Source organism: Aethalodelphis obliquidens, unplaced genomic scaffold (genome assembly GCF_003676395.1).
Source record: "Aethalodelphis obliquidens isolate GAN/ISIS:26980383/991018 unplaced genomic scaffold, ASM367639v1 scaffold37, whole genome shotgun sequence".
NCBI lineage: Eukaryota > Metazoa > Chordata > Mammalia > Artiodactyla > Delphinidae > Aethalodelphis > Aethalodelphis obliquidens.
Window position 1 is genome coordinate 15,717,038 of NW_020837981.1, and position 22,119 is coordinate 15,739,156.

General features: G+C 36.6%; 1 protein-coding gene and 1 pseudogene across 5 annotated transcripts in view; both read left to right on the plus strand.

Moving 5' to 3' along the window:
- SLC25A16 (solute carrier family 25 member 16) overlaps positions 1–20,727 on the plus strand; it is a 35,434-nt gene extending 14,707 nt beyond the window's left edge. The window contains exons 5-9 of one of the 5 annotated variants that reach the window (XM_027130119.1): positions 6,125–6,246; positions 6,494–6,560; positions 10,800–10,962; positions 15,380–15,448; positions 18,804–20,727. In XM_027130119.1, the coding sequence (XP_026985920.1) occupies positions 6,125–6,246; positions 6,494–6,560; positions 10,800–10,962; positions 15,380–15,448; positions 18,804–18,906 (524 nt within the window). In that variant the 3' untranslated portion in view covers positions 18,907–20,727. The other 4 variants (XM_027130120.1, XM_027130123.1, XM_027130118.1 and 1 more) reach the window with 4 other exon arrangements.
- On the plus strand, positions 3,089–4,389 carry LOC113632672 (60S ribosomal protein L31 pseudogene; annotated as a pseudogene).
- Positions 20,728–22,119: the final 1,392 nt, after the last annotated feature.

Genomic DNA, 22,119 nt, shown 5'->3' on the forward strand with positions numbered 1-22,119 from the left:
ATGAAAAGATGCTGAACATCGCTAATTATTAGAGAAGCGCAAATCAAAACCACAATGAGGTATCACCTCACACCAGTCAGAATGGCTATTATCAAAAAGTCTATAAATAATAAATTCTGGAGAGAGTGTGGAGAAAAAGGAACTTAATGGTGTGGTATTTTTAAAAAGCATTGACATAAAAAAAAAAAAAAGCATTGACATAGTCATCATGAAGTGAATCAGAACTTAGCTGGAGGGACTTTCCTGGTGGTCCAGTGGCTAAGACTCTGCACTCCCAATGCAGGGGGCCCAGGTTTGATTCCTGGTCAGAGAACTAGATCCCACATGCTGCAACTAAAGAACCCTCATGCCGCAACTAAAAGATCCCGCGTGCTGCAACTAAGACCCAGCGCAGCCAAATAAATAAATAAATAAATGTTTAAAAAAAAGAACTTAGTTGGATATGATCAAACTTACTTTACAGTGCATTATTGTTTCTCCTTTGAACAATATAAGATGTCATAATCTTTTCTGTATTTAGGGCTTTTAGACTTTTACAGCTTTTGAAAGTCTAAATCCAGCCTGTAGAGGGCTTCATAATTTTATACTTAGAGTGAAGGGTAAAATATGACTATCAGAAGAATAGTTCTCACATCCCACTTATTCCAAGGATAAATAAACATTTAAAATCTTTTTTTTAAAAGAAAACATTTAAAATCTTAAAGAGTTTTCAAGATTTATCGGAGTACAAAATTATTAAAAATCTTCTTGCTAAATTCTAAATTTTAAAATTACATTTAAATCACTGAGTTGTTTTTAGAAATAGTGAACAACAGCAACAACAAAAAACTTTGTAAGCTGGTTTTTTTTTTTTTTTTTTTTTTTTGGGTCCGGGGGCCTCCCCCTTTTGGGGCCTCCCCCGTTGGGGAGCACAGGCTCCGGATGTGCAGGCCCAGCGGCCATGGCTCACGGGCCCAGCCGCTCCGTGGCATGTGGGATCCTCCCAGACCGGGGCACGAACCCGCGTCTCCTGCATCGGCAGGCGGACTCTCAACCACTGCACCACCAGGGAAGCCCAAACTTTGAAAGTTTTAAACATCCTGGTTAAAAGGTTTTGTTTTTCTTTAGGAAGATTTGATTGCTCAAATTCAAAAGAAATATACCATATAAAAACATAGTGAAGTAAACTGGCCGAAAAATTGTAAAACTAGATCATCAGTTTAGCATTATAGTAATCATTGGCATTATTTTTACCATTCTCTGATGTACAATTAGGTTATGCCAGTTCCTCAGCCTGACTCATGGTCTTACAGCTTTTAAACTAATGCCTCCTTTACCTTTAGAAATTTCTGGATGTCCAGAAATTTCCATTTTCCATTTCCATTTTCTACCAATTTACCGTTTTGATCACTTTGTTAATTCAGTTATTTCATGTTAAGCCACTTGAAACCAGTAAGAAGACAATGAGAAGGCTTGGAGCATGTGAGAAGGAAAGAAGAAATAAATGGAGTGGGGAGAACAAATAGGAGAGGCAAGATGAAAGTGATCCAGATAGGGAGTAGAAAAAAAATATGGGAGTTGTAAAAATGTACAGAAGCATAAAAAAAAAAAATGAATAGTGATGATCTGGGCAAATCCTAGCAAAATCTGATGTTCAAATTGTGTCAGGATGATCAAGCCTTAAAATGGTCAGCCTTTTGATTCTTTTCTATATTTGTTAAACTCCTTAATATGAACCATTTTCAATAAACATGGAACTAGTTTATAGATAATCTCTCCTCATTTTATTTTGTAAAATTTTCCCTTGCAAAATATTTAGCACAAGCTGCAAAAAATTAAACCAAGCTGCGAAATATGTAGTTTTATAAATATCTGGATAATAAGGTATTTGCTCTGACTTAAATGTGATATTATTGCCAAACCTTGTCTTAGGAACATCACATTTGTACTGTATTAGTTTAGATTCAGCTTCAAAGAGGCCATTTAGAAGAGTCACTGCCTTGGCTGCCAGACATGGCTGGTTTGAATACCAATAGATAAAAAACAAGTTAAATAAAAAACAAGTTTGAAAATGAATAGCTTGAAAACAAATGGCTCAGATGTACAGCTCAAAATCAAATTGGCTGAAATGAGGGACTGACATTTCTAATCACTGAACTGATGGAATTTCTGAACTAAAAATTTAAGTTTAGAAAGTACTAACTAAATGTTTGAGAAAAGAAAATTACAGGGAAGGCAATATATGTTGTGATATGAGTCAGAAAATTTAGTCTCAAATTCTACTCTGTGATACAGAAACTGAATTTGGTCAACTCACTTAACTACTTTGAGCCTCAATTTTCTACCTTGTAGGATTGTTGGTGGTACTTGGTATTTGAGGATTAGAGGTGGTATTTGTAAGCCTGGTGGTATTTGCACGCCTGGTATGGTGTGCTTGGCACATAGTAGACAGTCTTTATTGTTATGTGCAAACTAAAAAAAGGAAGGTTTAAAATATCATTTACAGCTAAATCACAGATAAGTGAATCATAAATCAGCCTTTCTTCTATGAGTCTAACCTGTTCGGAGTACCATTAGGCTAATCTTGATACAAAGTATTCCTTGCTTTTAAAATTAAACATATTCAAACTGACTTTCGGCTCATTGTCTAAAGTAATTGAGGTCATTCTCAAGAGAGAACTAAGCGGGGGGGAAAAGAGAATGAAGGGTTGCATTTGTTTGCATTAAAGTATTAACAGTATATTAGCTGTGTAGATTTTTAGCTCAGAGATAATGTTATAATCACCCAGGTAGAGATGCCATGAGAGATACCTAGATAATAACATAAAGAACATTGTTTTCTAATCCATGTATAAGGAGTGGTGAACTGATTTAGATTTTTGGGAGAGTGGCAGAAGCTCTGAAAATTAGTATAGATTTAAGTTTGGGCTAAAAAAAATGGATGCAAGTTACAGCAGCATTTGCTAAGTAAGTGGGGTAAGGTATCTCAGGTCTATTTAAATAATATTAAACAAATATTAAAAATTTAACACTGGGACTTCCTTGGCAGTCCAGTGGTTAGGACTCAGTGCTTCCACTGCAGGGGGCACAGGTTCGATCCCTGGAGAGGGAACTAAGATCCCGCAAGCCATGTGGTACAGCCAAAATAATAATAATAATAATGATAGTAATAATAATAAAATGCCAAAAAAATTAAAACTAAAAAGTTAAATTAGGTTAAGAATACAGAAATCACTTAAATTACCACTTTTATGCCTAGTATGCTATTGTAGGCCGAAGTTGTGGCAAAAAAATTATATTTTCATTTGGTAAGACTAATAAAAAGATGAAATTATCATGTTAAAAGCCTACAGAGAAAAAGAAAGTCTTGACAATACCTCAAGCTCTTCCTTTCCAACCTGGGCCTGGCAGGATGGTTCCTGCAAAGAAGGGTGGTGAGACGAAGCGTCGATCTGCTCACCAACCAGGTCGTGACCAGGGAGTACACCACTAACATTCACAAGCACATCCCTGGAGTGGACTTCAAGTGTGTGCCCCTCAGGTACTCAAAGAGATCCAGAAATTGGCCAGCAAGGAGATGGGAACTCCCGATGTGCTCATTGACACTATGCTTAACAAAGCTGTCTGGGCCAAAGATAGGAGGAATATCCCCTACCATATCTGTGTGCAGTTGTCCAGAAAACATAATGATGATGAAGATTCACCAAACAAGCTCTATATGTTGGTTACCTATGTACCAAGGAGGTAACCACTTTCAAAAATCTGTCACCACTCTCAGAAATCTACACAGGTGATGTGGAAGGGAACTGACCACTGATTGTCAAAGAAAGTTATAAAACTGCCTGCGCCCCCCCCCCAAAAAAGAAAAAGAATGTCATATGAGAAACAAACCAAAATAACAGAGTGTTTTTTTGCCCATCCAATGTTGGAAAAATTATCTAATAATTGAATATTCTGCTTGTCTAATAATTATCTAATACTTCTGATAAGTTAGAGAAATAGGACTTATATTCTAACGGATGACATTATAAATCAGCACAATCATTCTGGAAGGCAGTTTCTGTTAAAAGCCTTATGCATTGTCCTAATAATTTTATTTTAGGAATTTAATCCATAATGAAATATTTAGTTATAAGGACATTCATCAAAGCACTGTTTACTATTACAGTATCATGTAGCAAATAATGGAGACAACCTAAATGTCTAAGAGGATTGTTTAAATAAATTATAGTACATCCAGGTAATGTTTTTCTCATGTGGAAAGATGTTCACAATATAATGTGAAGTAGGAAAAATTTACTACAAAATAGAATTACACCATTATCTTGTACTTTTTTAAAATAAATTTATTTTATTTATTTTATTTTTGGCTGCGTTGTGTCTTTGTTGCTGCACGCGGGCTTTTCTCTGGTTGCGGCGAGCGGGTGCTACTCTTCATTGTGGTGTGCAGGCTTCTCTTTATGGTGGCTTCTGTTGTTGGCAGAGCATGGACTCTAGGCATGTGGACTTCAGTAGTTGTGGCACACAGGCTCAGCAGTTGCGGTTCACGGGCTCAAGAGCGCAGGCTCAGTAGTTGTCGCGCACGGGCTTAGTTGCTCTGCAGCATGTGGGATCTTACCGGACCAGGGCTCAAACCCGTGTCCCCTGCGTTGGCAGGTGGATTCTTAACCACAGCGCCACCAGCGAAACCCATTGTCATGTTTTAAATGTGTGTATGTGTTTAGATGTGTGTAAATGCCCCTGTATAAAAGGTTTGTAATATTATATATTTAGGTGGTTATTTCTGGAGGATGAATATGTATATTTAAAAATTATTTTCTAATTTTTTTACCTTGAGCATATATTTCTTTGGTACTTTACAAAAATAGAAGATTATTTTTAATTTTAAAAATAACTGATACATAACTATACCTCAGTAAAAAAGATGCAAATAAAAATTCAGCTGGGGGACTTCCCTGTGGCGCAATGGTTGAGAATCCGCCTGCCGACGCAGGGTATACGGGTTCGTGCCCCGGTCTGGGAAGATCCCACATGCTGCGGAGCGGCTAGGCCCATGAGCCATGGCCGCTGAGCCTGCGCGTCCGGAGCCTGTGCTCCGCAACGGGAGAGACTACGACAGTGAGAGGCCCGCGTACTGCAAAAAAAAAAAAAAAAAGAAGCCAGCGCAATGAGAAGCCCGTGCACCGCCACGAAGAGTAGCCCCCGCTCACCGCAACTGGAGAAAGCCCCGCGCAGCAAGGAATACCCAACGCAGCCATAAATAAATAAATAAGTAAACAAATAAGCAAATAAATAAATACATATTTTAAAAAATTCATCTGGATATTTTATGGAATTTGAAATCATATATTGATGAAAATCTAGAACTTAATACTAAATTTGTTTATCAGGAGATTTTATTCCTAAAATAAATTGTTTCTATGACCTTGGACATTTATATTTTTATTATGTTTAGTCAGTAACAAATTTATGTAAATTTTATTTATTTATTTATCGAATTCCTGTATATTTTGTTTTTTTATTTTGGTCTAGCTGCTCTGCTGGCAGGATCTTTGTTCCCTGACCAGGGATTGAACCCAGGCCCTTGACAGTGAGAGCATGGAGTCCTAACCACTGGACCACCAGGGAATTACCCTTACCTAAATTTTAAAAAGAAAATAGTGACCATGCTTTGAATTTTTTTAAAAAATGCCTTTATTTTATTTTTAAAAGAATTCCTTAGGTAGGTTAAGCATCTCTCCATTTTAGGATTAGAGAAAATAAGGAAAAAGTCAAATATCCTGCCTAGTGCTTTGGAGATAGTCAGTTTTTCTTTTCTGATGTCTTACCTGTGAATAGACAAGTAATAGAATTTAAAAAATACTAACATGATCCACTAATACTGTACTATTTTGGTGCTAACATTATAACTTCACAATGGGAAGAACTTGAAAAGATTTTACAAACTGACCCTTTTACTTACAAGTTTTTCAGCTGATAATATTATGATATAATTCTGTCAGTAATATTACTTTGATTTCATTGGGTTTTCGTCATTACTATATAATTTGAGAGCATTACTAATGATAGTAATGGTATATATATATATATATATATACACATAATATATGATTCTTATACATTTAAGTTTCTGCTTTCTTTTCAGGTATGACAGCAGTTATCTGTACTTACCCTCTTGATATGGTTAGAGTACGCCTAGCATTCCAGGTGAAAGGGGAACATACTTATACGGGAATTATTCATGCATTCAAAACAATTTATGCAAAGGTATTTCATTTTTACTTATCTTGTCTATAACATGTCCTTTTATATTTAGGCAAATGTTTTGAATGTCATTGTTTTGAATAGTTATTGTTTTACTTATAATTACTGATACTAATCATAGTTGTGAAAACACATGTGTTTCAGTGTGGGTCCAGAATAATTTTTCCTATATAATGTATGCTTTTGTTCTTTTGCATTTATCATAATAAGCCCAGTGTAATTTCACTTCTAATTTTTCTTCACTCAAAAGGAAGGTGGTTTCCTTGGATTTTACAGAGGCTTGATGCCTACTATATTAGGAATGGCTCCATATGCAGGTATGTTTTAAATTTGGCAAAATCTTCGTTTTTCATTTTCTTGTAGGAATAATTTTAAAGTTTAGCATGTTATATTTAAGCCCCTAATCTGTCCAGAATTACTTTTTTTCCTCCCTAAGGATAGTCACTGATTAATTTCTCCTTTCCCCAGTGATCTGTAGTGCTACTTCTTAAAACAATAATAGAACGCAGTTTTATAGTAAGTCGTTTTTCTTTTTTTTTTTTTTTTTTTTGCGGTACGCGGGCCTCTCACTGTTGTGGCCTCTTCCGTTGTGGAGCACAGGCTCCGGACGCGCAGGCTCAGCGGCCATGGCTCACGGGCCCAGCCGCTCCGCGGCATGTGGGATCTTCCCAGACCGGGGCACGAGCCCGTGTCCCCTGCATCGGCAGGCGGACTCTCAACCACTGCGCCACCAGGGAAGCCCCCATGTGCATTTTAGAATCATTTTTTGATGTTGCACAAAAATCCTTGCTGGAATTCTGAATGAAATTGCATACAGATCTTGGACGTTTTTGTTAGATATATTCATAGACATCTTATAAGTTTTGTTGTGTCTTTTAGAAAATTACATTTTCAGTTTATTGCTTAATTTAATTTTTATATGATTTTATAGCTAGCCATTATTCTACTTGTTGATATGATAGCCAGCTACCATGCTACTTGTAAATGCTTTGGATTTTCTGTGTGGACCATCACATCCTGTGCAAATAACATCATTTTTCTTACTTCTGTTCAAATCCTTATTTCTTTGTCTATTTATGTTTATCTTATCTTACTGTAGCAGCTAAGGACCTACAGTGCAGTAGTCAATAAAAGTGATGATACTTGGCATTTTGGCTCGTTACTGATTTTATAAATTTATTTATTTATTTTTGGCTGCGTTGGGTCTTCATTGCTACGTGCGGGCTTTCTCTAGTTGCAGTGAGCAGGGGCTACTCTTCGTTGCGGTGTGTGGGCTTCTCATTGCGATGGCTTCTCTTGTTACAGAGCACGGGATCTAGGCGCGTGGGCTTCAGTAGTTGTGGCACGTGGGCTTCAGTAGTTGAGGCTCGTGGGCTCTAGAGCGCAGGCTCAGTAGTTGTGGCATATGGGCTTAGTTGCTCCGCAGCATGTGGGATCTTCCCAGACCAGAGCTCGAACCTGTGTCCCCTGCATTGGCAAGCGGACCCTTAACCACTGCGCCACTAGGGAAACCCAACATTCTTTTTTTTTATATATACTTTTCCATTGTGGTTTATCATAGGATACTGAATACAGTTCTCTGTGCTAGACAGTAGGACCTTGTTGTTTATCCATTCTATATATAAAAGCTTACATCTGCTCACCCCAACCTCCCATTCCATCCCTCCCCCAGCCCCCTCTTCCTTGGCAACCACCAGTCTGTTCTCTATGTTCATGATTCTGTTTCTGTTTCATAGATAGGTTCATTTGTGTCATATTTTAGATTCCACATATAAGTGATATCTTATGGTATTTGTCTTACCATTATGAAACTTTCTTAATATCATCTAGTATATTGTCATTTTTCAAATTCCCCCCATTTATAATTTTTTTTGCCCAGATCCAAGTTAATATTTGCCTGGGATATCTTTTTTCATCCTTTCATTTTCTACTTTGTCATGTTTTTGTTTTAGATATTTATTTTGTAATCATTATATATATATAGCTGGGTATTTCTTTAATCTGGTCAGTAAAATCTTTTAATTGACAGTATACTTAATGGTTATTGATATATTTGGACTTGTTTCTTTACCTTGCTATTGATTTCCACTTGTTTTTCTTTTTTTTATTCTTTTTAATAAATTTATTTGTTTTATTTATTTATTTTTGGCTGCATTGGGCCTTCGTTGCTGCACACAGGCTTTCTCTAGTTGCGGCAAGCGGGGGCTACTCTTCCTTGCGGTGTGCAGGTTTCTCATTGTGGTGGCTTCTGTTGTTGCGGAGCTCGGGCTCTAGGCACACAGGCTTCAGTAGTTGTGGCATGCACGCTCAGTAGTTGTGGTTCATGGGCTCAAGAGTGCAGGCTCAGTAGTTGTGGTGCACGGGCTTAGCTGCTCCGCAGCATGTGAGATTTTCCAGGACCAGGGCTCGAACCCGTGTCCCCTGCATTGGCAGGCGGATTCTTAACCACTGCACCACCAGGGAAGCCCTGTTTTTCTTTATACGTTTCTTTTTATTCCTTTCTTATCTTGTTTGCTTATTTTTCTGAATCCTTAGCCCCCCCCAATATTTTATAAATATATAAGTTTATTTGCTTCCTCCTATGCTTGATGGTCTTTATTTAGTTAGTTAGTTTGTTGTTTGTTTTATTTCTTGTGGCTTCTTTTGAGCGGTCTTTAATTATGAGTCCATTACTTGATCTTAACCTCTGAGTTTCTGACCCAGTGATTCCATCTTCTGTAGCCCAGTGGCAGGATCTGTTTCAATGGCTTGGCTGCTATTGCCATCAAAATGTAGAGTCACTCCAACTCTCTCATGGGCCACAATTCCCAAGTGGGCCCCATATCATATTTTTGGAAGGTGGTGCTGCTAGGGATTCTTGGAAACCTTCTCTTCCTTTTTGTAAGCCCAGCAATGGATATAGTTGTTCTGCAATGACAAAGTCCCTCAGAATACCTAGACTGCCATTATGCTGGAATCAGAACTCTTTAGTTTTTTTACTATATTTTTTTCTCTTTCTAATTTTTTTTGTTTGTTTTCAGTTTTGTTTTTGAAATACATTTTTTACATAGTTATAGTATGTATATAATTTTGTTTCTTAATTTTTTCCCATTTCCCAAATGTTTTTCATATTTCTGAATAGTATTCACATTTTTATTAATTGTGTCATATTTCAGTGAATACCATTCTGCATAATTAAGGTATTTCTGTTTTTTTTCTACTTGTGTTTAATTTGCTATGAATTTCCTTGTTGTGAGCTTTTCCTGTGGTTAAAATTTCTGTATTTAAGTCTATAGAATAGATTTCCCATATATAAAAGTGTATGGGGACTTCCCTAGTGGCGCAGTGGTTGGGAATCCGCCTGCGAATGCAAGGGACATGGGTTTGAGCCCTGCTCTGGGAGGATCTCACACGCCGCGGAGCAGCTAAGCCCATGCACCACAACTACTGAGCCTGTGCTCTAGAGCCCGCGAGCCGCAACTACTTAGCCCATGTGCCACAACTGCTGGGGGCCCGCGTGCCTAGAGCCCGTGCTCTGCAACAGGAGAAGCCACTGCAATGAGAAGCCTGTGCACCGCAACAAAGAGTAGCCCCCACTCGCTGCATCTAGAGAAGGCCCACGTGCAGCAACGAAAACCCAATGCAACCAAAAATAAATAAAATTAAAATTAAAAATTAAAAAATAAAAACCACTTCTTTAAAAAAAAAGTATATGAATATTCTAAAGTTGTATAGCATCATTATAAAATACTATAAGATCGTAAGAATTTTATACAAAGAATAAATGCATATATTGAGGTGTTATCCTAGACTGAATTTTTGTTAGTGCTTATTTGTTCTTAAGAATCAAGTATCTTTTACAGTATGTTTTTAAAATTCAGTAAATATCAAGATATCTTGAGTAATATTTAGTTGATAAGTATACTTGAGTTCTGCTAATTTTTTTAATGTATGACTTTAATCCTTTTATTATAAAATCGTGTAAATATTCAGCCAGCACCAACTGCACATTATCAATAACTTAATTCAATATTCATTAGATTCCATGCGTCTGGTGAGTCTCTCATTGTCATAACTTTTCCTGGAAGACAACATTAGACATTGAATTGAAATAACAATGCTTTATCACTTTTGAATTTCTTGCCTCTACCTTACATTATCACCATCATTGTTATTGTAAATATGTCATGTTTACGTAAGGTTACTAATCATTAATTTAACTTTTACTTATGTAAAACCTTGGAAAACTGTTCAATTCTATTCATGTATAAGGTGGCATTATACTCAACTACTACCTTTATTCAGTGAACTGAACATTATGTTAGTGTGTGAAAAACCAACGTATAATTTTTTATAGGTGGTAATTTTGTTATCTTTAGGTTATTTGTAAACATTAATTAAATCTTTTTGTCTTAGATTAAGCCAAACATTGGAAATCAGGAAATGCATAGTTAGTCCCTTGAGTTAATTGGTTGATAATAACCAATTGAGTTAATTGGTTATTATGTAAGAATGGTGTCTTCTCACAGCTCACATCTCTGTTAAGCATTGTGGTGAATTTATATTTTGTTTTTCAGGTGTTTCGTTTTTTACTTTTGGTACCTTAAAGAGTGTTGGGCTTTCCCATGCTCCTACCCTTCTTGGCAGACCTTCATCAGACAATCCTAATGTCTTAGTTTTGAAAACTCACATAAACTTACTTTGTGGTGGTGTTGCTGGAGCAATAGCACAGACAATATCGTAAGTTTGTTCATCAACTTAATTAAGTTAAATTACATTTATCCAATACTGATTTTTAGCATTGGTTAGTTGTCTTATTTTTTCTAATAGATTATTAAGACACAGGATCCCTTGCAAAATATAAATATTAATTTAATACATTTTTTCCAGTGTGCCTGCACTTTAAGCATATTATAAATAACTTCGTGCCAAATTGACCAAATTAGTTTGAACCTACTCAATTTCTGTGGATTTTAAAAGAAAGGAAAAAGAAAGCTAGAAAGAAACACTATAGTTTTCATCCATATTTCCTCATGAATTGCCTGTATGAGTTTTCTGAAATTTGAGCCATTTATTGTGTGTGTGTGTGTGTGTGTGTGTGTGTATGTGTGTAGGTACAACTTCTCTTGCACTAAATCTTGAAGACCTACTTTGTGCCAGTCAGTATGCTAGGAATTGGGAGTTTCACTGAAGGAAAAACAAAAGTATTGCCTCAAGAAGCCTATACTCTTTTCTTTTTTTTTTTTTTTTTGGCTGCCTTGGGTCTTTGTTGCTGCATGCAGGCTTTCTCTAGTTGCAGCGAGTCGGGGCTACTCTTTGTTGCAGTGCGGGGGCTTCTCATTGTGGTGGCTTCTCTTGTTGCGGAGCACAGGCACTAGGCTCGCAGGCTTCAGTAGTTGTGGCTCACGGGCTTAGTTGCTCTGCGGCATGTGGGATCTTCCCGGACCATGGTTTGAACCCGTGTCCCTGCATGGAGGATTCTCAATCACTGTGCCACCAGGGAAGTCCCAAGAAGCCTATACTCTTATTAAGACAGTAGCAATACAAGGGAGTTTTATATTAATATAAGTGTATTAGGGACATAGATAAATTAGGTGGAAAGTGTAATTGGAAAGTTGGCTGTAGAGAATTTCTGTAGACCAAGAGAGATTGGATAGATGAGATTAAAAAAGAGCTGGAATACTAAGAAGCAGGAACTTTTCAGGAACAGGAAGAAGAGAAGCTCTCTGTGACTGAGGAGTATCCTGAAAAACAGGAAGACAACAGGAAATCGTAGTGTCACAAAGGCTCAAAAAAGAGTATCCAATGGAAAAAGAAAACTCAAAGTAAGATAAGTACTGAAAAGTAAGATATTCATCGGATTTCACAATGAAGGTTACTTTTGCGAAGGCAGATTCAGTATGCTTGTGTGTGGGAGCAGATCGTACTAGACTGAAAGTAAAGGAAAAAAGGTGTAGGGACTTCCCTGGCGGTCCAGTGCCTAAGACTCCGCACTCCCAATTCAGGGGGCCCGGGTTCAATCCCTGGTCAGGGAACTAGATCCCACATGCCGCAACTAAGAGTTCACATGCCGCAACTAAAGATCCCGAAGGCCACATCTAAAAGATCCCGCACGTGGCAAGAGTGATCCCGCATGCCACAACTAAGACCTGACACAGCCAAATAAATAACTAAATATTAAAAAAAAAAAAAAGGTGTGTAGTTTACTTTTAGAAACATGGCTGCGGAACCTTGTTCATTTGCGGAGACATGATCACCTCTAGCTATTCTGATTCTCTTCTTGGTTTTACTGCCCCTTTTCTTTATTATTTATTTCCAGTTTAGATCTTTAAAATCTGTCTTCTCTTTTCCACTTACTTCATAAGCTATATTCTACACCCACTGACTCTTTTTTTAAAAATTATTTATTTATTTATTTATTTATTTATTTGGCTGCACTGGATCTTTAGTTGTGACATGCGAACTCTTAGTTGCGGCAACTTTCCCTTTTCAGGTATCTTGCTGATTCATGTCTTCCTCCTCCTACCTATCTGTGCTGATTTTTTTAAGGCCTAGCCAGACTTTGGTCCTCTGCTCTTCCCGTAAACATCCAGAACAGCTCATCTATCTTTATTGTTTCAATGGTCACCTCTGTACAGATAACTAATTCTATTTAAATCTTCATTGCTGACTCATTACTTCTCTAGCAAGCTCTTGGATGTTTATACCTGGACTTCTGTCCTCAGTTCAAGCTCTGTAATTCATATACTGCTTTCTTGTCTTTTTTTTCATGTCTGTCCTCGGCCCCCAACTTTCCTATTTGTTATCGATCACCATTAATCTTCTAGTCCTGATAATACCTTGAGATCATTTTTCACATTGTACATATCCAAGTATTTTTGTCATTTTTTTGCTTAAAAACATTACCTAGAATGTTATTTTCTTTCTTTCCCATTGTTATTTCCCTAGTTCTGATCCTTGTACTTTGTCTTCTTACTTTCTCTTTATTAATCAATTCCTTCTACCCGGACACATCTTTTCCTGCTTGGAAACTGAATCCTTCAGGTTGAGGTTTTGGTCCCTTTATTCCCCATAAAGTTTTTTCCATCTCCACCTCCCATTAAAAGATAATTCAGGACTTAACTGGTGGCGCAGTGGTTAAGAATCCGCCTGCCAAGGCAGGGGACACGGGTTCGAGCCCTGGTCTGGAAAGATCCCACATACTGCAGAGCAACTAAGCCCGTGTGCCACAACTACTGAGCCCATGTGCCACAATCACTGAAGCCCGCACGCCTAGAGCCCATGCTCCACAACAAGAGAAGCCACCACAATGAGAAGCACGCATACCACAACGAAGAGTAGCCCCCACTCGCCGCAACAGAGAAAGCCTGCGTGCAGCAACGAAGACCCAACACAGCCAAAAATAAATAAATATTTTAAAAATTTTAAAAAAGATAATTCATGGAGGGGAATTCCCTGGTGATCCAGTGGTTAGGACCCCGCACTTTCACTGCAGGGGGCATGTGTTGGATCCCTGGTTGGGGAGATAAGATCCTGCAAGCCGTGAAGCAGGGCCAAAAAAAAAAAAGATAATTCATGGAGATGCTGCTTAGATGCATAGAGCTCTTCATCTGTTAGTAATGTTATTTCTTAAGCTGTTTGGTTGGTACATGGGTGGTTTTTTTATTACAATTATTTCATAGTAAATTTAAATGTATATAAAAGTATATAATTATTTTTGTCATATATCACGTATATATTATATGTATGTATGTATGTATATATACATATGTGTGTGTATATATATATATGTGTGTATGAACCAGAGCTTTGAATAGGGAAGTAGAAAGCAGCTTTATGACATGGCAAATGTCTCTAAGACTCAATTTTCTTTTTTTTAAATAAATTTATTTATTTATTTATTTTTGTCTGTGTTGGGTCTTCGTTTCTATGCGAGGGCTTTCTCTAGTTGCGGCGAGCGGGGGCCACTCTTCATCGCGGTGCGCGGGCCTCTCACTATCTCGGCCTCTCTTGTTGCGGAGCACAGGCTCCAGATGCGCAGTCTCAGTAGTTGTGGCTCACAGGCCCAGTTGCTCCGCGGCATGTGGGATCTTCCTAGACCAGGGCTCGAACCCGTGTCCCTTGGCAGGCAGATTCTCAACCACTGCGCCACCAGGGAAGCCCTAAGACTCAATTTTCTTATCTTAATATTGAGATAACAGTACCTACTTAACACAGTTGTAAAGATGGAATGAGATAATGTACATAAATTGCTTAGCACAGGACCTAACATAAGCAGTCAACATTAGCCCCAAAAAAGTAATTTAAAAAAAAAATCACCTAGGGTCCCACTCCTAAGAGATTACTTTTGTATATTTCATTTTAGGCAATCTTTAAAATTTTTTTTAAATTGAGGTATAATTAATATACAATATTATATTAGTTTCTGGTATATAACATAATGATTTGATATTAAGTCTGGTTAACATTCATCACCATACATAGTTGCAGAATCAGGCAATCTTTTCACATAGAATTTTCTCTATCCTCTATAAGCAATTATCTGTATTGTTAATTTTAGCCCTTAAGGAGAATTTTTTGTTGGCCTACTGTATACAGGGGCACTTGCTGAATACTCTTAGGGTAGTGGTTCTTAACTGGGGTGGTTTCGTCTCTAGTGGACATTTATTAATGTCTGGAGACATTTTTCGTTGTTACAACTGGGGTTGTGCTACTGGCATCTAGTGGGTAGAAGCCAGGGATTTACCTAAACACCCTACAATGCCCAGGGCAACTCCCACAACTAAGAATTTTCCAACCCAAAATGGCAATAGTGCCAAAGTTAAGAAACCCTGTCTTAGGGTTACAACAATGGAAAGCACCCAGTCTATTTCCTCAGGAAGCGGCATTTAATTTGGTTTGGGGGAATAAATAGAACTTGATAATGGGTGATGAAAGAAGAATCATTTAACCCAAGGGAACCACTTAGGCAAAGGCAAGGAGACCTCTGTATTGTTATTTGATTTTATTCATATGCCTATATCCTGACTCCCAGATTAGACAAAACAGTAAGAAAATAGGAACACATTATTTCCTAGCATACATAGGGCTTTGTATTCAATAATTGCTGAGTAGAAAACTAAAAATCATTTTTAAGTCCTTCTTTTTCTTCTTTTAGCTACCCATTTGATGTAACACGTCGGCGAATGCAGTTAGGAACTGTTCTTCCAGAATTTGAAAAGTGCCTGTAAGTTCTTCATTTGTCATTGTTCAATTTCTTTAGGAAATGTAATGTGTATAGTAAGTAGGGAGATAGGACTGTGATCTCACTAGTAGTCTAGAGCTTTCATTTTATATCCCATAATATTCTTTGGTAAACTGAATTTAATCAGGTCCTAATCCTCCTGTTAAAATGTTCATTTTAGGTAATTCCCTGGTGGTCCAGTGGTTAGGACTCGGTGCTTTCACTGTGGGGGCCAGGGTTCGGTCCCTGATCAGGGAACTAAGATCCCACAAGCCTTGCAGCCAAAAAAAAAAAACAAAAACAAATTTAATTTTAGAGCAGCTCTGTTAAATAGAAATATGATGTGAGCCACATATGTAATTTAAAATTTTCTGGTAACCTAACCACATTAAAAAAGTATAAAAAGAAACATGAAATTGTTTTAAAGTATTTTATTTAAACGAATATATTTAAAATTTATCACTTCAACATTTCAGTATTTTACATCCTTTTAAAAAAAAACACTAAGTGTTTGAAATCCAGGGTGTATTTTACACTCACAGCACATCTCAATTTAGGACTTGCCACATTTCATGTACTCAGTAGCCACATGTGGCTAGTGGCTACCACTATTGCATAGCACACAGCTCTAGAGTTTTCTATAATCTGTAGAGATTTCGAATCATTCTGTTTGATTGGTGATGTGTTGTTCCTCAGGGGAAGAGCAGAATGTTTATTCAGGACCATGAATTGCCTTCATTCACCCAAAAGATTTTTTGAATATTTCAGTCTACATTGCATATTGAAAGAGAAAGACAAAGCCCAAAATGTTGGTTTGAAAGGAAAGAACACTGAAACAAGAAAGTCTTTATTGATGAAATCTGGAAGATAGTCCTTCAAGCTTTAGTAGCATAGAACTTGAGCAGAAACTTGAGAGTTTAAAGGGCAACTGCTCATATATCCTTTAAAAAGACTACATCAATATTTCAAATATTATTATGAAATAGTGTTGCTAGTAAATGTCACAGACATAATGCAAACAAAATATATTGTATTAATGAGCCACGGAATTCTATGCATAATGCTTGTACTTGTTTGGAATGAATTGCTCTTTTATTATGAATTTTTAGCTTGGTTTTTTTAAAAAAATTAATTAATTTATTTTTGGCTGCGTTGGCTCTTTGTTACTGTGCACGGGCTTTCTCTAGTTGTGGCGAGCAGGGGCTACTCTTTGTTGCAGTGCGCCGGCTTCGTTTTAACACTTGCCTTCCAAAAGCTACTCAAGATGGCATTTTTAGCTTCTTTTAAAAATGCTATTATGGATCCTGAAATTGTCTCTTCATGACTGGGCATAAAGGTGTCATCATTTAACCATTCTCTTTCAGTACCATGCGGGAGACTATGAAGTATGTCTATGGACACCATGGAATTCGAAAAGGATTATATCGTGGTTTATCTCTTAATTACATTCGCTGCGTTCCTTCTCAGGCAGTGGCTTTTACAACATATGAACTTATGAAGCAGTTTTTTCACCTCAATTAAAAAATATAGTTATTTCTTTTCCTTAATAAACTCTCAGAGGGAAAAATAAAATGTTAATTTAATTTGGGGAGAACATTACTTGAAGGGGGATATTTACCCTGTCACAGGAACCACTGGTATTTTAGTACTTGATTTTTCTATTCATCACAAATCAAAAGTGCTTACTATACTTTTATGCCAAAAGTTATATCTTAGAACATTGCAAAAAAATCCTAAGCTGATGCTGGCTAATCAGTAAGGTTATTTGAAACCATTTTAAAGTATTATTTGGATAGAACTAACTTAAAATGGGATTCAAAAGGTTGCCATTAGTTTTATCATGCTATTCCAAGCTTTTAATTGTAATCATGATTTTCAAAGACTCTAATGTTGGTTGCTGTTATTGTTATTATTAACAGTCTTGGTTATATTGCAGCAGAATGATGAGAGCTGAAATTTTAAGTTATATAAAACATAGGTTAGAAGCCAGTATTGAAGTATTATTCTTAATATTTCTCTTCTCATAATTCTGCTCCACTGGATAAAAGGACAAACACTTTTTCTCTTCATTTTTTGATAAATGTTGTATTCAAAAAGTAACCATGTAGAGACTCATCAGTAAGTCAAGAATTTTCAGGTATTGCTCAAATGTTATTCCCAGTTTCTGAGTGATTTAAATGTGTTTTTATAAGTCAGTGTATTTCCCAAAGGCAGTAATAGTAAATACTGAATATCTTTGCTCTCAAAACAAGTTAGCATTATAGATTTGTTAGATGATTTGATGTATACTAGAAAATTTATTTAAGTGGACTGTGAAATATCCATTAATATAGGTGTGAATGTCAAAGAATGTTTCCAAGTATTATGTTATGACACAGCAACTAGTTCTTCCACGTAAAATAATTTTAGTGCAATATAAACTTAAGTAGAAATGTAAAACATGATCTGAATTGCTATCATTTATATTAAAATGGTTTAAAATGTAAGAATTCCAGTTATTATGTTTAGAGTAGTTTTTATGTTTTATTATAAGCATGACAAAAATGGGAGGGGAACAGTTATAGTTCTGTCCTCAGAAACAGCAATTTGTAGAATTGATGTGATTTTTAAGACATTAGAAAACTAAATTGAAAGTGTTATTTCTGCTTCAATTTTTTTTTTTTTTGCATAAAAGATTTCTTGTCATAACTTGGTAAAAATTTTATGAACTGGTTTCATTTTCAAAGTCTTTATTTTAAAATAAATGTGTATCTTTGTATGATTTATAAGTGTACCCACAGGTAAAAATACATGTGTTCCTAAAACTATTTTGTATATTTTCATTTCTCGGCTACACTGTAGCTAAATACTGCTATCAAATCTCAAGATAATTTAAATTTATAAAATAAGTATCTCAGTTATGTTAACAATAAAAGAGGACTGCAAATATTTTTTTAAATAAAAATTTGCATTCTATGTCTGTTACAGAATACATAGGTTATTAAAAATAAATTTTCATATTTCAACAGTTATTCCTCTCTTTTAACTATTTACATTATTGAAGCACAAATATTAAACATAATGGAAGAATACTTAAAATAATGACTGTATTTTTATCTGATTTATTTCAGATTGATAACGCAAAGTGAATCTTGACAGATTATCTTCAATTTGAATATTGACTGTTTCTGTTTTGATCTCCATTGTAATACTTTCCTTGCCTTTTATTGGGTACAGCCCTCTGATCTATAGAATGGGGCAGTGATTTTGTTTAGGGACTGATGAGTGAGGTACCATTCCTAGCTCTTAATGGTGGTCTGTGTGGAGATGAAAAGGTTAGTGGGTATATATAATAATATCTTACAACATTTTCCTCCAGATTACTCAACATCCATTTATGCAGCACCCATTGTGTGCCACGGATTATATCAGCATTATGGGGGCATACCTTGAGAGGTCTGTTAACTGTACTTGCAGTCTGATTTGGATTCCCAATAGCATCTATCACTGGGTATTTCTCTAACAGGGTATGTACCATACTTTTTGGTTACTGCATGTTTATGTGTCCTCCCATTGGTTCCTTCATGGGCAGAGTCATACCTTCATCCCCTTTAAGGAGCACAGGGTATGGCATCATAATAGTTGCTCAGTGATGTTTACTGATGGGCAGAAGGAAGGTTTGGTTCCTGTTTTTGGAGAAAATGTTCTAGTAGAGAGAAACGAGGCACAAATAGTTTAGGGAAAGAGCAATTTAGAAAGAAAGTTATTTGTTTTTTCTTCACAGAAATGTCTTGTTGCTAATTTGAGCCAGGATGAATGGCAAATAATAATACCTACATTATGTGAGTATGCGTTGCCTTGCAGAGTTGGGCCAATGATATCTGACATACTTGTATAGCAACTGTATACTTAAACACTTACATCAATTCTTTGAATATTAGACATTGTTACAAACTAGAAATCAATGACAAATAATAAGTCATGTATATTTCCTGAGTATTTACTATGTTCCATTCCTTATTTTAAGCACATTTGATGCCTTAACTCTATAACAGTACTATAAAATAGGCACTATTAAATATTCCTTTTTTACAGTTGGGATAATTGAGACCCAGGGATATCAAGTAACTTGCCCAGGTTCACACAATAAGTGGTGGATCTAAGATTCAGCCTACAGCGTAGTCTACTAGCCATGATGCTATACTTCAACACAGTAGTATCCTTCCTATTCACGTAGAGCTCTAATATGTAATAAATACAAACCAATTAATAGAATGATTATAGATTTTGGAAAGTGCTTTAGAAAATTTTTTTGCCCCCTCCCGGCCCCCCTCCCCCCAGCAAGTGGCTTGCGGGATCTTAGTTCCCTGAATAGGGATTGAATGCAGGGCCCTCGACAGTGAAAGCACAGAGTCCTAACCCTGAGACTACCAGGAAATTACTGGAAAGTGCTTATTAAGGAAGTAAATAGATTACATGATAGAGAATAATTGTTGGGTGTAAGGATCAGAGTGCTACTTTAGAATGGTCAGGGAAAAGTTTCTTTGATGTGCTAAACTTTAAGCCTACACATGAAAAGGAAGTAGTCGTGCAAAGAGCTGTGGGGGAAGAATGGCCCAGATGAAGGGAACAGCACAGTACAAAAACTCTGAAACAGGAAAAAGTTTAGTTTGACACAGGAATTGTCAGAAGCCCAGTGTCAATGAAGCTCCCTGAGAGAGGGAGTAGCAATAAATAGGTTGGAGAAGTAGACAAAGGCATCAAAAGTGCTTAAAATAAGGAATGGAACAGGAAATATATATGACTTATTATTGCCAGGAAATATACATGACTTATTATTTGTCATTCATTTCTAGTTTGTAACACTGTCTGATATTCAAAGAATTGACATAAGTGTTTAAGTATACAGTTGCTATACAAGTATGTCAGATATCATTATTTGATGCCTTAACTCTATAACAGTACTATAAGATAGGCACTATTAAATATTCCTTTTTTACAGTTGGGATAATTGAGACCCAGGGATATCAAGTAACTTGCCCAGGTTCACACAATAAGTGGTGGATCTAAGCCCTGTGTGAATGAAGCTCCCTGAGTGAGGGAGTAGCAATAAATAGGTTGGAGAAGTAGACAAAGGGCAGATCAATGTATTTAGGGCTCTATAGGATGTAGTAATGATTTTGTCTTTTATTCTAAATGCAATGGGAAGCCTTGAAGGTTTTCAGTAGGGGAATAAAATTGCCTGATTATATTTGTACAAAGATTACTGCTTTATCAACAATTATATGCACTTAAAACAGAAATCAGGGAATTCCCTGGTGGTCCAGTGGTTGACTCTGTGCTTCCAATGCAGGGGGTGTGGGTTCGATCCCCGGGTGGGGAATTAAGATCCCACATGCTGGCACAGCCAAAACAAACAAACAAACAAAACAACAAAATAAAAAACAACAGAAATCAACAAAATTAAAAACAGATAATAGAGAAAATAACAAACCCCAAAATTGGTTTTTTGAAGAGATCAACAAAATTGGTAAGCCCCTTAGCTAGACTGATAACTAAAAAGGAATATAAATTACCAATATCAAGAATGGGGAATTCCCTGGTGGTCCAGTGGTTAGGACTCCACGCTTTCATTGCCGAAGGCCCGGGTTCAATCCCTGGCTGGGGAACTAAGATCCCACAAGCCATGTGGCGTGGCCAAAAAAAAAATAATGAAAAAGATGACATTACTATGGATCCTATGGATGTTAAAAAGATAATACGGGATTTCTAAATAACTCTTTGCTAAGGAATTTGATGACTTAGATGAAATGGACAGAGGCTTTGAAAATCACAACCAAAACTGATGTAGGTGAAACAAAATCTGCATAACCAATTAAAGAAACTGAATTTATCAAAAATCCTTCCACAAAGAAAACTCCAGGCTCAGATTGTGAATTCTGTTGGACATCTAAGAAAGAAATAATTTTACACAAACTTTCAGAAATTAGAAGACAGCACTTTTATGATGCCACTATAACCTTGATGCCCAAACCTGACCAAGTTGTTACAGAAAAATAAAATTACCAACCAGTATCCTTCAGGAACAAAGATGGAAAAATCTTTAACAGCATATTAGCAAATCAAATCCAGCAATACATAAAAAGTTTATTGTATCGTGACGAAATTGGGTTTATCCTAGGAGCGCCAAGGTGTTTCACAATCTTAAGTCAATAGTGTAATTTCCTGTAATCACAGAATAAAGGAGAAAAACACATGATTCTTCAATTTCTGCACTTCAAAAGTACAGAAAAAGCACTTGGCAAAATTCAAAATTGATACATTATAAAAATCACATTAGGGTAGACCTTCCTCAATCTGATAGAGCATTTTATCAGATTAATTTTCCAACCGTACATCTCATCTCACATGTTCTTCTCGTGTCATTGACACTCATCCCATCAAGAGGTAGAGACCATTCCCTCCCCTTACATCTGGTTGAGTGGGCTTGTGTCTACAGTAGAAGTGATGCTGTGTTACTTCTGAAGTTACGTCATAAAGCTGAAACAGCTTCCATCTGGTCTTTTGGAATGCTTGCTCTTGGAATCCTCACGACATGCTGTGAGGAAGCCAGGCAGCCCCTGTAGAGAAACTGTCAGCCAGCCTCAACTTGCCAGCCATTTGAGTAAGCCATCTTCAAAGTGGATCCTCCAGCT